Source organism: Oncorhynchus keta, chromosome 30, assembly GCF_023373465.1.
Source record: "Oncorhynchus keta strain PuntledgeMale-10-30-2019 chromosome 30, Oket_V2, whole genome shotgun sequence".
Classification (NCBI taxonomy): domain Eukaryota; kingdom Metazoa; phylum Chordata; class Actinopteri; order Salmoniformes; family Salmonidae; genus Oncorhynchus; species Oncorhynchus keta.
Genome location: NC_068450.1, coordinates 30,637,085 through 30,651,483, shown reverse-complemented (window position 1 = coordinate 30,651,483; position 14,399 = coordinate 30,637,085). Strand labels below are relative to the sequence as shown.

Genomic DNA, 14,399 nt, shown 5'->3' with positions numbered 1-14,399 from the left:
TGGTAAGAACTGAGGGGTTAGTCTGGGAGGGTTATACTGTGGTAATATGGATGGATGGTAAGAACTGAGGGGTAAGTCTGGGAGGGTAATACTGTGGTACTATGGATGGATAGTAAAAGCTGAGGGGTTAGTCTGGGAGGGTAATACTGTGGTGCTATGGATGGATAGTAAGAACTGAAGGGTTAGTCTGGGAGGGTAATACTGTGGTACTATGGATGGATGGTAAGAACTGAGGGGTTAGTCTAGGAGGGTAATACTGTGGTACTATGGATGGATAGTAAGAGCTGAGGGGTTAGTCTGGGAGGGTTATACTGTGGTAATATGGATGGATGGTAAGAACTGAGGGGTTAGTCTGGGAGGGTTATACTGTGGTACTATGGATGGATAGTAAAAGCTGAGGGGTTAGTCTGGGAGGGTAATACTGTGGTGCTATGGATGGATAGTAAGAACTGAGGGGTTAGTCTAGGAGGGTAATACTGTGGTACTATGGATGGATGGTAAGAACTGAGGGGTTAGTCTAGAAGGGTTATACTGTGGTACTATGGATGGATGGAAAGAACTGAGGGGTTTAGTCTGGGGGGTAATACTGTGGTACTATGGATGGATGGTAAGACCTGAGGGGTTAGTCTGGGAGGGTTATACTGTGGTACTATGGATGGATGGTAAGAACTGAGGGGTTAGTCTGGGAGGGTAATACTGTGGTACTATGGATGGATGGTAAGAACTGAGGGGTTAGTCTGGGAGGGTAATACTGTGGCACTATGGATGGATAGTAAGAACTGAAGGGTTAGTCTGGGAGGGTAATACTGTGGTACTATGGAGGATTAGTAAAAGCTGAGGGTTTAGTCTGGAAGGGTAATACTGTGGTACTATGGATGGATGGATGGTAAGAACTGAGGGGTAAGTATGGGAGGGTAATACTGTGGTACTATGGATGGATGGATGGTAAGAACTGAGGGGTTAGTCAGGCAGGGTAATAGTGTGGTACTATGGATGGATGGTAAGAACTGAGGGGTTACTCTGGGAGGGTTATACTGTGGTAATATGGATGGATGGTAAGAACTGAGGGGTTAGTCTGGGAGGGTAATACTGTGGTACTATGGATGGATGGTAAGAACTGAGGGGTTAGTCTGGGAGGGTAATACTGTGGCACTATGGATGGATAGTAAGAACTGAAGGGTTAGTCTGGGAGGGTAATACTGTGGTACTATGGATGGATGGTAAGAACTGAGGGGTTAGTCTGGGATTGTAATACTGTGGTACTATAGATGGATGGTAAGAACTGAGGGGTTAGTCTGGGAGGGTAATACTGTGGTACTATGGATGTTAAGAACTGAGGGGTTAGTCTGGGAGGGTTATACTGTGGTACTATGGATGGATGGATGGTAAGAACTGAGGGTTTAGTCTGGGAGGGTAATACTGTGGTACTATGGATGGATGGTAAGAACTGAGGGGTTAGTCTGGCAGGGTAATACTGTGGTACTGTGGATGGTAAGAACTGAGGGGTTAGTCTGGGAGGGTTATACTGTGGTAATATGGATGGATGGTAAGAACTGAGGGGTAAGTCTGGGAGGGTAATGCTGCGGTGCTATGGATGGATAGTAAGAACTGAGGGGTTAGTCTGGGAGGGTAATACTGTGGAACTATGGATGGATAGTAAAAGCTGAGGGGTTAGTCTGGGAGGGTAATACTGTGGTGCTATGGATGGATAGTAAGAACTGAAGGGTTAGTCTGGGAGGGTAATACTGTGGTACTATGGATGGATGGTAAGAACTGAGGGGTTAGTCTAGGAGGGTAATACTGTGGTACTATGGATGGATAGTAAGAACTGAGGGGTTAGTCTGGGAGGGTTATACTGTGGTAATATGGATGGATGGTAAGAACTGAGGGGTTAGTCTGGGAGGGTTATACTGTGGTACTATGGATGGATAGTAAAAGCTGAGGGGTTAGTCTGGGAGGGTAATACTGTGGTGCTATGGATGGATAGTAAGAACTGAGGGGTTAGTCTAGGAGGGTAATACTGTGGTACTATGGATGGATGGAAAGAACTGAGGGGTTTAGTCTGGGGGGTAATACTGTGGTACTATGGATGGATGGTAAGAACTGAGGGGTTAGTCTGGGAGGGTTATACTGTGGTACTATGGATGGATGGTAAGAACTGAGGGGTTAGTCTGGGAGGGTAATACTGTGGTACTATGGATGGATGGTAAGAACTGAGGGGTTAGTCTGGGAGGGTAATACTGTGGCACTATGGATGGATGGTAAGAACTGAGGGGTTAGTCTGGGAGGGTAATACTGTGGTACTATGGATGGATGGTAAGAACTGAGGGGTTAGTCTGGGAGGGTTATACTGTGGTACTATGGATGGATGGTAAGAACTGAGGGGTTAGTCTGGGAGGGTAATACTATGGTACTATGGATGGATGGTAAGAACTGAGGGGTTAGTCTGGGAGGGTAATACTGTGGCACTATGGATGGATAGTAAGAACTGAAGGGTTAGTCTGGGAGGGTAATACTGTGGTACTATGGAGGATTAGTAAAAGCTGAGGGTTTAGTCTGGGAGGGTAATACTGTGGTACTATGGATGGATGGTAAGAACTGAGGGGTTAGTCTGGGAGGGTAATACTGTGGCACTATGGATGGATAGTAAGAACTGAAGGGTTAGTCTGGGAGGGTAATACTGTGGTACTATGGATGGATGGTAAGAACTGAGGGGTTAGTCTGGGAGGGTAATACTGTGGTACTATGGATGGATGGTAAGAACTGAGGGGTTAGTCTGGCAGGGTAATACTGTGGTACTATGGATGGTAAGAACTGAGGGGTTAGTCTGGGAGGGTTATACTGTGGTAATATGGATGGATGGTAAGAACTGAGGGGTAAGTCTGGGAGGGTAATGCTGTGGTGCTATGGATGGATAGTAAGAACTGAGGGGTTAGTCTGGGAGGGTAATACTGTGGTACTATGGATGGATGGTAAGAACTGAGGGGTTAGTCTGGGAGGGTAATACTGTGGTACTATGGATGGATGGTAAGAACTGAGGGGTTAGTCTGGGAGGGTAATACTGTGGCACTATGGATGGATAGTAAGAACTGAAGGGTTAGTCTGGGAGGGTAATACTGTGGTACTATGGATGGATGGTAAGAACTGAGGGGTTAGTCTGGGAGGGTAATACTGTGGTACTATGGAGGATTAGTAAAAGCTGAGGGTTTAGTCTGGGAGGGTAATACTGTGGTACTATGGATGGATGGATGGTAAGAACTGAGGGGTTAGTCTGGGAGGGTAATACTGTGGTACTATGGATGGATGGTAAGAACTGAGGGGTTAGACTAGGAGGGTAATACTGTGGTACTATGGATGGATGGTAAGAACTGAGGGGTTAGTCTAGGAGGGTAATACTGTGGTACTATGGATGGATGGATGGTAAGAACTGAGGGGTTAGTCTGGCAGGGTAATACTGTGGTACTATGGAGGATTAGTAAAAGCTGAGGGTTTAGTCTGGGAGGGTAATACTGTGGTACTATGGATGGATGGATGGTAAGAACTGAGGGGTTAGTCAGACAGGGTAATACTGTGGTACTATGGATGGATGGTAAGAACTGAGGGGTTAGTCTGGGAGGGTTATACTGTGGTAATATGGATGGATGGTAAGAACTGAGGGGTAAGTCTGGGAGGGTAATACTGTGGTACTCTGGATGGATAGTAAAAGCTGAGGGGTTAGTCTGGGAGGGTAATACTGTGGTGCTATGGATGGATAGTAAGAACTGAGGGGTTAGTCTGGGAGGGTAATACTGTGGTACTATGGATGGATGGTAAGAACTGAGGGGTTAGTCTAGGAGGGTAATACTGTGGTACTATGGATGGATGGTAAGAACTGAGGGGTTAGTCTGGCAGGGTAATACTGTGGTACTATGGATGGTAAGAACTGAGGGGTTAGTCTGGGAGGGTTATACTGTGGTAATATGGATGGATGGTAAGAACTGAGGGGTAAGTCTGGGAGGGTAATGCTGTGGTGCTATGGATGGATAGTAAGAACTGAGGGGTTAGTCTGGGAGGGTAATACTGTGGTACTATGGATGGATGGTAAGAACTGAGGGGTTAGTCTGGGAGGGTAATACTGTGGTACTATGGATGGTAAGAACTGAGGGGTTAGTCTGGGAGGGTTATACTGTGGTACTATGGATGGATGGATGGTAAGAACTGAGGGTTTAGTCTGGGAGGGTAATACTGTGGTACTATGGATGGATGGTAAGAACTGAGGGGTTAGTCTAGGAGGGTAATACTGTGGTACTATGGATGGATGGTAAGAACTGAGGGGTTAGTCTGGCAGGGTAATACTGTGGTACTATGGATGGTAAGAACTGAGGGAGGAGTTAGGGAGGGTTATACTGTGGTAATATGGATGGATGGTAAGAACTGAGGGGTAAGTCTGGGAGGGTAATGCTGTGGTGCTATGGATGGATAGTAAGAACTGAGGGGTTAGTCTGGGAGGGTAGTACTGTGGTACTATGGATGGATAGTAAAAGCTGAGGGGTTAGTCTGGGAGGGTAATACTGTGGTGCTATGGATGGATAGTAAGAACTGAGGGGTTAGTCTGGGAGGGTAATACTGTGGTACTATGGATGGATGGTAAGAACTGAGGGGTTAGTCTAGGAGGGTAATACTGTGGTACTATGGATGGATGGTAAGAACTGAGGGGTTAGTCTGGCAGGGTAATACTGTGGTACTATGGATGGTAAGAACTGAGGGGTTAGTCTGGGAGGGTTATACTGTGGTAATATGGATGGATGGTAAGAACTGAGGGGTAAGTCTGGGAGGGTAATGCTGTGGTGCTATGGATGGATAGTAAGAACTGAGGGGTTAGTCTGGGAGGGTAATACTGTGGTACTATGGATGGATGGTAAGAACTGAGGGGTTAGTCTGGGAGGGTAATACTGTGGTACTATGGATGGTAAGAACTGAGGGGTTAGTCTGGGAGGGTTATACTGTGGTACTATGGATGGATGGATGGTAAGAACTGAGGGTTTAGTCTGGGAGGGTAATACTGTGGTACTATGGATGGATGGTAAGAACTGAGGGGTTAGTCTAGGAGGGTAATACTGTGGTACTATGGATGGATGGTAAGAACTGAGGGGTTAGTCTGGCAGGGTAATACTGTGGTACTATGGATGGTAAGAACTGAGGGGTTAGTCTGGGAGGGTTATACTGTGGTAATATGGATGGATGGTAAGAACTGAGGGGTAAGTCTGGGAGGGTAATGCTGTGGTGCTATGGATGGATAGTAAGAACTGAGGGGTTAGTCTGGGAGGGTAATACTGTGGTACTATGGATGGATGGTAAGAACTGAGGGGTTAGTCTGGGAGGGTAATACTGTGGTACTATGGATGGATGGTAAGAACTGAGGGGTTAGTCTGGGAGGGTAATACTGTGGCACTATGGATGGATAGTAAGAACTGAAGGGTTAGTCTGGGAGGGTAATACTGTGGTACTATGGATGGATGGTAAGAACTGAGGGGTTAGTCTGGGAGGGTAATACTGTGGTACTATGGAGGATTAGTAAAAGCTGAGGGTTTAGTCTGGGAGGGTAATACTGTGGTACTATGGATGGATGGATGGTAAGAACTGAGGGGTTAGTCTGGGAGGGTAATACTGTGGTACTATGGATGGATGGTAAGAACTTAGGGGTTAGACTAGGAGGGTAATACTGTGGTACTATGGATGGATGGTAAGAACTGAGGGGTTAGTCTAGGAGGGTAATACTGTGGTACTATGGATGGGTGGATGGTAAGAACTGAGGGGTTAGTCTGGCAGGGTAATACTGTGGTAATATGGATGGATGGTAAGAACTGAGGGGTAAGTCTGGGAGGGTAATACTGTGGTACTATGGATGGATGGTAAGAACTGAGGGGTAAGTCTGGGAGGGTAATACTGTGGTACTATGGATGGATGGTAAGAACTGAGGGGTAAGTCTGGGAGGGTAATGCTGTGGTGCTATGGATGGATAGTAAGAACTGAGGGGTTAGTCTGGGAGGGTAATACTGTGGTACTATGGATGGATGGTAAGAACTGAGGGGTTAGTCTGGGAGGGTAATACTGTGGTACTATGGATGGTAAGAACTGAGGGGTTAGTCTGGGAGGGTTATACTGTGGTACTATGGATGGATGGATGGAAAGAACTGAGGGGTTAGTCTGGGAGGGTTATACTGTGGTAATATGGATGGATGGTAAGAACTGAGGGGTAAGTCTGGGAGGGTAATACTGTGGTACTATGGATGGATAGTAAAAGCTGAGGGGTTAGTCTGGGAGGGTAATACTGTGGTGCTATGGATGGATAGTAAGAACTGAATGGTTAGTCTGGGAGGGTAATACTGTGGTACTATGGATGGATGGTAAGAACTGAGGGGTTAGTCTAGGAGGGTAATACTGTGGTACTATGGATGGATAGTAAGAACTGAGGGGTTAGTCTGGGAGGGTTATACTGTGGTACTATGGATGGATAGTAAAAGCTGAGGGGTTTGTCTGGGAGGGTAAAACTGTGGTGCTATGGATGGATAGGAAGAACTGAGGGGTTAGTCTAGGAGGGTAATACTGTGGTACTATGGATGGATGGTAAGAACTGAGGGGTTAGTCTAGAAGGGTTATACTGTGGTACTATGGATGGATGGAAAGAACTGAGGGGTTTAGTCTGGGGGGTAATACTGTGGTACTATGGATGGATGGTAAGAACTGAGGGGTTAGTCTGGGAGGGTTATACTGTGGTACTATGGATGGATGGTAAGAACTGAGGGGTTAGTCTGGGAGGGTAATACTGTGGTACTATGGAGGATTAGTAAAAGCTGAGGGTTTAGTCTGGGAGGGTAATACTGTGGTACTATGGATGGATGGATGGTAAGAACTGAGGGGTTAGTCAGACAGGGTAATACTGTGGTACTATGGATGGATGGTAAGAACTGAGGGGTTAGTCTGGGAGGGTTATACTGTGGTAATATGGATGGATGGTAAGAACTGAGGGGTAAGTCTGGGAGGGTAGTACTGTGGTACTATGGATGGATAGTAAAAGCTGAGGGGTTAGTCTGGGAGGGTAATACTGTGGTGCTATGGATGGATAGTAAGAACTGAGGGGTTAGTCTGGGAGGGTAATACTGTGGTACTATGGATGGATGGTAAGAACTGAGGGGTTAGTCTAGGAGGGTAATACTGTGGTACTATGGATGGATGGTAAGGACTGAGGGGTTAGTCTGGGAGGGTAATACTGCGGTACTATGGATGGATGGTAAGAACTGAGTGGTTTTTCTGGGAGGGTAATACTGTGGTACTATGGATGGATGGTAAGAACTGAGGGGTTAGTCTAGGAGGGTAATACTGTGGTACTATGGATGGATGGATGGTAAGAACTGAGGGGTTAGTCTGGGAGGGTTATACTGTGGTAATATGGATGGATGGTAAGAACTGAAGGGTTAGTCTGGGAGGGTAGTACTGTGGTACTATGGATGGATAGTAAAAGCTGAGGGGTTAGTCTGGGAGGGTAATACTGTTGTGCTATGGATGGATAGTAAGAACTGAGGGGTTAGTCTGGGAGGGTAATACTGTGGTACTATGGATGGATGGTAAGAACTGAGGGGTTAGTCTACGAGGGTAATACTGTGGTACTATGGATGGATGGTAAGAACTGAGGGGTTAGTCTGGGAGGGTAATACTGTGGTGCTATGGATGGATAGTAAGAACTGAGGGGTTAGTCTGGGAGGGTAATACTGTGGTACTATGGATGGATGGTAAGAACTGAGGGGTTAGTCTGGGAGGGTAATACTGTGGTACTATGGATGGATGGTAAGAACTGAGGGGTTAATCTGGGAGGGTAATACTGTGGCACTATGGATGGATAGTAAGAACTGAAGGGTTAGTCTGGGAGGGTAATACTGTGGTACTATGGATGGATGGTAAGAGCTGAGGGGTTAGTCTGGGAGGGTAACACTGTGGTACTATGGATGGATGGTAAGAACTGAGGGGTTAGTCTGGGAGGGTAATACTGTGGCACTATGGATGGATAGTAAGAACTGAAGGGTTAGTCTGGGAGGGTAATACTGTGGTACTATGGATGGATGGTAAGAGCTGAGGGGTTAGTCTGGGAGGGTAACACTGTGGTACTATGGATGGATGGTAAGAACTGAGTGGTTAGTCTGGGAGGGTAATACTGTGGCACTATGGATGGATAGTAAGAACTGAGGGGTTAGTCTGGGAGGGTAATACTGTGGTACTATGGATGGATGGTAAGAACTGAGGGGTTAGTCTAGGAGGGTAATACTGTGGTACTATGGATGGATGGTAAGAACTGAGGGGTTAGTCTGGGAGGGTAATACTGTGGTGCTATGGATGGATAGTAAGAACTGAGGGGTTAGTCTGGGAGGGTAATACTGTGGTACTATGGATGGATGGTAAGAACTGAGGGGTTAGTCTGGGAGGGTAATACTGTGGTACTATGGATGGATGGTAAGAACTGAGGGGTTAATCTGGGAGGGTAATACTGTGGCACTATGGATGGATAGTAAGAACTGAAGGGTTAGTCTGGGAGGGTAATACTGTGGTACTATGGATGGATGGTAAGAGCTGAGGGGTTAGTCTGGGAGGGTAACACTGTGGTACTATGGATGGATGGTAAGAACTGAGGGGTTAGTCTGGGAGGGTAATACTGTGGCACTATGGATGGATAGTAAGAACTGAAGGGTTAGTCTGGGAGGGTAATACTGTGGTACTATGGATGGATGGTAAGAGCTGAGGGGTTAGTCTGGGAGGGTAACACTGTGGTACTATGGATGGATGGTAAGAACTGAGTGGTTAGTCTGGGAGGGTAATACTGTGGCACTATGGATGGATAGTAAGAACTGAAGGGTTAGTCTGGGAGGGTAATACTGTGGTACTATGGAGGATTAGTAAAAGCTGAGGGTTTATTCTGGGAGAGTAATACTGTGGTACTATGGATGGATGGATGGTAAGAACTGAGGGGTTAGTCTGGGAGGGTAATACTGTGGTACTATGGATGGATGATAAGAACTGAGGGGTTAGTCTAGGAGGGTAATACTGTGGTACTATGGATGGATGATAAGAACTGAGGGGTTAGTCTGGGAGGGTAATACTGTGGTATTTGAAAGTGTATAATAAAGGTGTAATAAGTAACTAAACTGAAAGACGGACTGAAGCAATCAATACTTTCTCTCCAAGAAAATGCCAAGTCCCTTATTTTTAATCAGAACTCCATTTTTAAGTCAAGGCCCAAATGGAATTGGCCACCAGCCACCAGCCACCAGCAGGACCCAAGCAACAATTTGAGAAACACTTAAAGGACTGAAGAGAATCATTTAGAGGGCAACTAAGGTAAAGATCAATAAACTGGAAAGCATCTTCTACAACTGCACTAATTATATGGTAGGAGACTATGGAGGACAGTATGGGAAGCCAAGTCAATTGGGTTGGAGCAAAACCCTGCAAACACGTAATCGTTGAAAAAAATATATTTCACCTTTATTTAACCAGGTAGGCCAGTTGAGAACAAGTTCTCATTTACAACTGTGACCTGGCCAAGATAAAGCAAAGCAGTGCGACACAAACAACAACACAGAGTTACACATGGACTAAACAAACGTACAGTCAATAACACAATAGAAAAGTCTATATACAATCTATGCAAATGAGGTAAGATTAGGGAGGTAAGGCAATAAATAGGCCGTAGTGGAAAAATAATTACAATTTAGCAATTAAACACTGGAGTGATAGATGTGCAGAAGATGAATGTGCGAGTAGAGATACTGGGGTGCAAAGGAGAAAAAATAACATTATGGGGATGAGGTAGTTGGGTGGGCTATTTACAGATGGGCTATGTACAGGTGGAATGATCTGTAAGCTGCTCTGACAGCTGATGCTTAAAGTTATTGAGGGAGATATGAGTCTCCAGCTTCAGTGATTTTTGCAATTCATTCCAATCATTGGCAGCAGAGAACTGAAAGGAAAGGCGGCCAAAAGAGGAATTGTCTTTGGGGGTGACCAGTGAATATACCGTATGGAGCGTGTGCTACGGGTGGGTGCTGCTGTGGTGACCAGTGAGCTGAGATAAGGTGGGGCTTTACCTAACAAAGATTTATAGATGACCTGGAGCCAGTGGGTTTGGCGACGAATATTAAGCGAGGGCCAGCCAACGAGAGCATACAGGTCACAGTGGTGGGTGTATATGTGGCTTTGGTGACAAAATGGATGGAACTATGATAGACTGCATCCAATTTGCTGAGTAGAGTGTTGGAGGCTATTTTGTAAATGACATCGCCAAAGTCAAGGATCGGTAGGATAGTCAGTTTTACGAGGGTATGTTTGGCAGCATGAGTGAAGGATGCTTTGTTACGAAATAGGAAGCCAATTTAAATTTGGATTGAAGGTGCTTAATGTGAGTCTGGAAGGAGAGTTTACAGTCTAACCAGACATCTAGGTATTTGTAGTTGTCAGAACCGTCCAGAGTAGTGATGCTAGACGTGCTGGCAGGTGCGGGCAGCAATCGGTTGAAGAGTATGCATTTAGTTTTGCTTGCATTTAAGAGCAGTTGGAGGCCACGGAAGGAGAGTTGTATGGCATTGAAGCTCGTCTGGAGGTTAGTTAACCCAGTGTCCAAAGAAGAGCCAGAAGTATGCAGAATGGTGTCGTCTGCGTAGAGGTGAATCAGAGAATCACCAGCAGCAAGAGTAACATCATTGATGTATACAGAGAAAATAGTCAGACTGAGAATTGAACCCTGTGGCACCCCAATAGAGACTGCCTGAGGTCTGGACAACAGGCCATCCGATTTGACACACTAAACTCTGTCTGAGAATTAGTTGGTGAACCAGGTGAGGCAGTCATTTGAGAAACCAAGGCTGTTGAGTCTGCCAATAAGAATGTGGTGATTGACAGAGTCAAAAGCCTTGGCCAGGTCGATGAATACGGCTGCACAGTAATGTCTCTTATCGATGGCGGTTATGATATCATTTAGAACCTTGAGCGTGGCTAAGGTGCACCTATCAGCAGCTCGGAAACCAGATTGCATAGCGGAGAAGGTACGGTGGGATTCGAAATGGTCAGTGATCTGTTTGTTAACTTGGCTTTCGAATACCTTAGACCTTAGAAAGGCAGGGTAGGATGGATATGGGTCTGTAACAGTTTGGGTCTATAGTGTCTCCCCTTTGAAGAGGGGGATGACCGCGGCAGCTTACCAATCTTTGGGGAACTCAGACGATACGAAAGAGAGGTTGAACAGGCTAGTAATAGGGGTTGCAACAATTGCGGCAAATCATTTTAGAAAGAGAGGGTCCAGATTGTCTAGCCCAGCTGATTTGTAGAGGTCCAGATTTTGTAGCTCTTTCAGAACATTAGCTGTCTGGATTTGGGTGAATGAGAAGTGTGGGGGGGGTTGGGCAAGATGCTGTGTTAGGTGCAGAGCCGTTTACCAGGGTAGGGGTAGCCAGTTGGAAAGCATGGCCAGCCGTAGAAAAATGCTTATTGAAATGCTCAATTATTGTGGATTTATCGTGGTGACAGTGTTTCCTAGCCTCAGTGCAGTGGGCAGCTGGGAGGAGGTGCCCTTATTCTCCATGGACTTTACTGTGTCCCAGAACTTTTGGGAGTTTGTGCTACAGGATGCACATTTGTGTTTGAAAAAGCTAACCGTTGTTTTCCTAACTGCCTGTCTATATTGGTTCCTAACTACCCTGAAAAGCATATCATGGGGGCAATTCGATGCTAATACAGTATGCCACAGGATGTTTTTGTGCTGGTCAAGGGCAGGCAGGTCTGGAGTGAACCAAGGGCTATATCTGTTCCTGTTTCAAAATTGTTGGAATGGGGCATGCTTATTTAAGATGGTGAGGAAAGCACTTTTAAAAGAATAACCAGGCATCCCCTACTAACTGAAGGAGGTCAAAATCCTTCCAGGATACCCGGGCCAGGTCGAATAGAAAGGCCTGCTCGCTGAAGTGTTTTAGGGAGCGTTTGACAGTGATGAGGGGTCGTCGTTTGACCGCGTACCCATTACGGACGCAGGCAATGAGGCAGTGATCGCTGAGATCCTGGTTGAAGACAGCATAGGTGTATTTAAAGGGCAGGTTGGTCAGGATGATATCTATGAGGATGCCCGTGTTTACGGGTTTGGGGTTGTACCTGGTAGGTTCATTGATCATTTGTGTGAGATTGAGGGCATCTAGTTTAGATTGTAGGACGGCCGGGGTGTTAAGCATGTCCCAGTTTAGGTCACCAAACAGTACGAGTTCTGAAGATAGATGGGGGGCAATCAATTCACATATATTGTCCAAGGCACATATATTGTAACAAGTAGCAACGGTGAGAGACTTGTTTCTGGAAAGATGGATTTTTAAAAGTAGAAGCTCTTTGGGCACAGACATGGATAGTAAGACAGAACTCTGTAGACTATCTCTGAAGAAGATTGCAACTCTGTCTGGCAGTTCTAATGCTATAGTTAGGGATGGAAATTTCAGGAATTTTGGTGGCCTTCCAAATATTTGACTGGTGAATAGTGGACTATTGCTTTGGGAAGGGGGGTAATTAGGTTTACTCACGATCAAGGCGTGTTCACGACCCATGGTTATGACTGTACGGTTGATGGTCCTGAGGAGACTGACCACAATGTCCTGAATATGCTGGAATGTGTCACCCTGAAAGAGAGTGAGAGAGAGAGAGAGAGAGAGAGAGAGAGAGAGAGAGAGAGAGAGAGAGAGAGAGAGCGAGAGAGAGAGAAGGAGAGGAAGGTCATGAACCATTTGGAGTGAAAAGAGAGACATGTTTGTAAATGTTTTAGACAGACTCATATACATACCTTTTATATCCACTCAACATCACTCACTAAGGCTTTCATCAGTGATGTCTTAGATCTCTACAAAGCAGTTAACTCAGTGTTCCCAGGTAGGTCGTCATTGTAAATAAGAATTTGTTCTTAACTGACTTGCTTAGTTAAATAAAGGTTAAATTAAAACAACATTAAAACAATTGCTGTAACCTACATGACAGTAGAGGTGAAAGGTCATTGATTATTTGAGTCACCGAGGTATCCTCATCAACTACTGCATATTCATTTAATCTGGAATGACATGTAATAATAATAATAATACATGTGATTCAGCTAATTCAAATCCAGTGTGGACACCTGTTACATATATATGTCGTCCAGGGGATCCAACCCACTCTCCTGGCGGTGCAGGGCCATGCTCTACCACTGAGCTACAGAGCACTGCACACACACACTCTCTCTCCTCCAGACAGTGTGCGTGAGCCCACTCAGTGGTGCAGCGAGGCAGCTCGCTACTCTATCCAGGAAAACATCTGCTGTGTCCTCCAGTACGTTACCTTGTAATGACCCTGACTGTGTGGCTGTTCAGCTTATTTACAGTACCTTGAGACAAGCCCTATCTTAAGCCTTGTGTTGTTCTCTAGACTTTGAAAACTGAGAGTGTGTGTGTGTGTGTCTGTGTGTGTGTGTCTGTGTGTGTGTGTGTATGTGTGTGTGTGTGTGTGTGTGTGTGTGTGTGTGTGTGTGTGTGTGTGTGTGTGTGTGTGTGTGTGTGTGTGTGTGTGTGTGTGTGTGTGTGTGTGTGTGTGTGTGTGTGTGTGTGTGTGTGTGTGTGTGTGTGTGTGTGTGTGTGTGTGTGTGTGTGTGTGTGTGTGTGTCGGTCATGTTGGTACGTGATTTAAAGGGATTTATTTGAGGCAGGCAGACATGATTAAATTAAATTTTGAAATTGGTCACTGGATACCGTCAAGGTAAACAGAGCAGAGTGGATGTGTCATCACACACAAACAGTTGTCATAGTGCAGTGAAGCAGTTGTTCCTATGTCTGTATGACTTTAAATAAGACAGTTCTGCATATTTTTTGTATCATATCTCTCTCCCAAACCCAAACTCACCTTGACAAGCACACACACACACACACACACACACACACACACACACACACACACACACACACACACACACACACACACACACACACACACACACACACACACACACACACACACACACACACACACACACACACACACAGACACCCTCGCCTCGCTAAATCAGATCAGAGTCACACAGTGCTCCCTCTACCTCAAATAAACTCTCTCTCACAACTCCTCCTAAACACACACAGACACACACACACACACTGTGCTATTCCCCAGGACATCTGTATCTGTCTCTCCCCTCTCTAGTTCAAAGACATGTTTGGCGTGACAACTTAATCAGGTACACTCTACATCCCCACGGCAATCACTCAGTCTGCAGCACAGTGTGGGAGCGTCTAGAGGAGGAGAGGAGAGAGAGAGAGGCAGGAGACAGAGGGGGAGAGAGACTGTGAGTGAAGTGAAATGGGGCGTGAAGAACTATGCAA

The 14,399-nt window shown here is 45.8% G+C and overlaps 2 protein-coding genes across 3 annotated transcripts in view; one reads left to right on the top strand and one right to left on the bottom strand.

Moving 5' to 3' along the window:
• LOC118381082 (uncharacterized) overlaps positions 1–6,255 on the top strand; it is a 42,234-nt gene extending 35,979 nt beyond the window's left edge. The window contains exon 5 of one of the 2 annotated variants that reach the window (XM_052488218.1): positions 5,974–6,255. The gene's annotated coding sequence lies outside the window, so the exon portion shown is untranslated. Of the gene's footprint in view, positions 1–4,433; positions 4,484–5,973 lie in introns of those variants that run through there. The other variant, XM_052488219.1, reaches the window with a different exon arrangement.
• Positions 1–14,399, bottom strand: part of LOC118374637 (dedicator of cytokinesis protein 2-like) — a 179,954-nt gene that overhangs the window by 73,795 nt on the left and 91,760 nt on the right. The window contains exon 26 of the mRNA XM_052488215.1: positions 12,585–12,680. Coding sequence (XP_052344175.1) covers positions 12,585–12,680 — 96 coding nt within the window. The remainder of the gene's footprint in view (positions 1–12,584; positions 12,681–14,399) is intronic.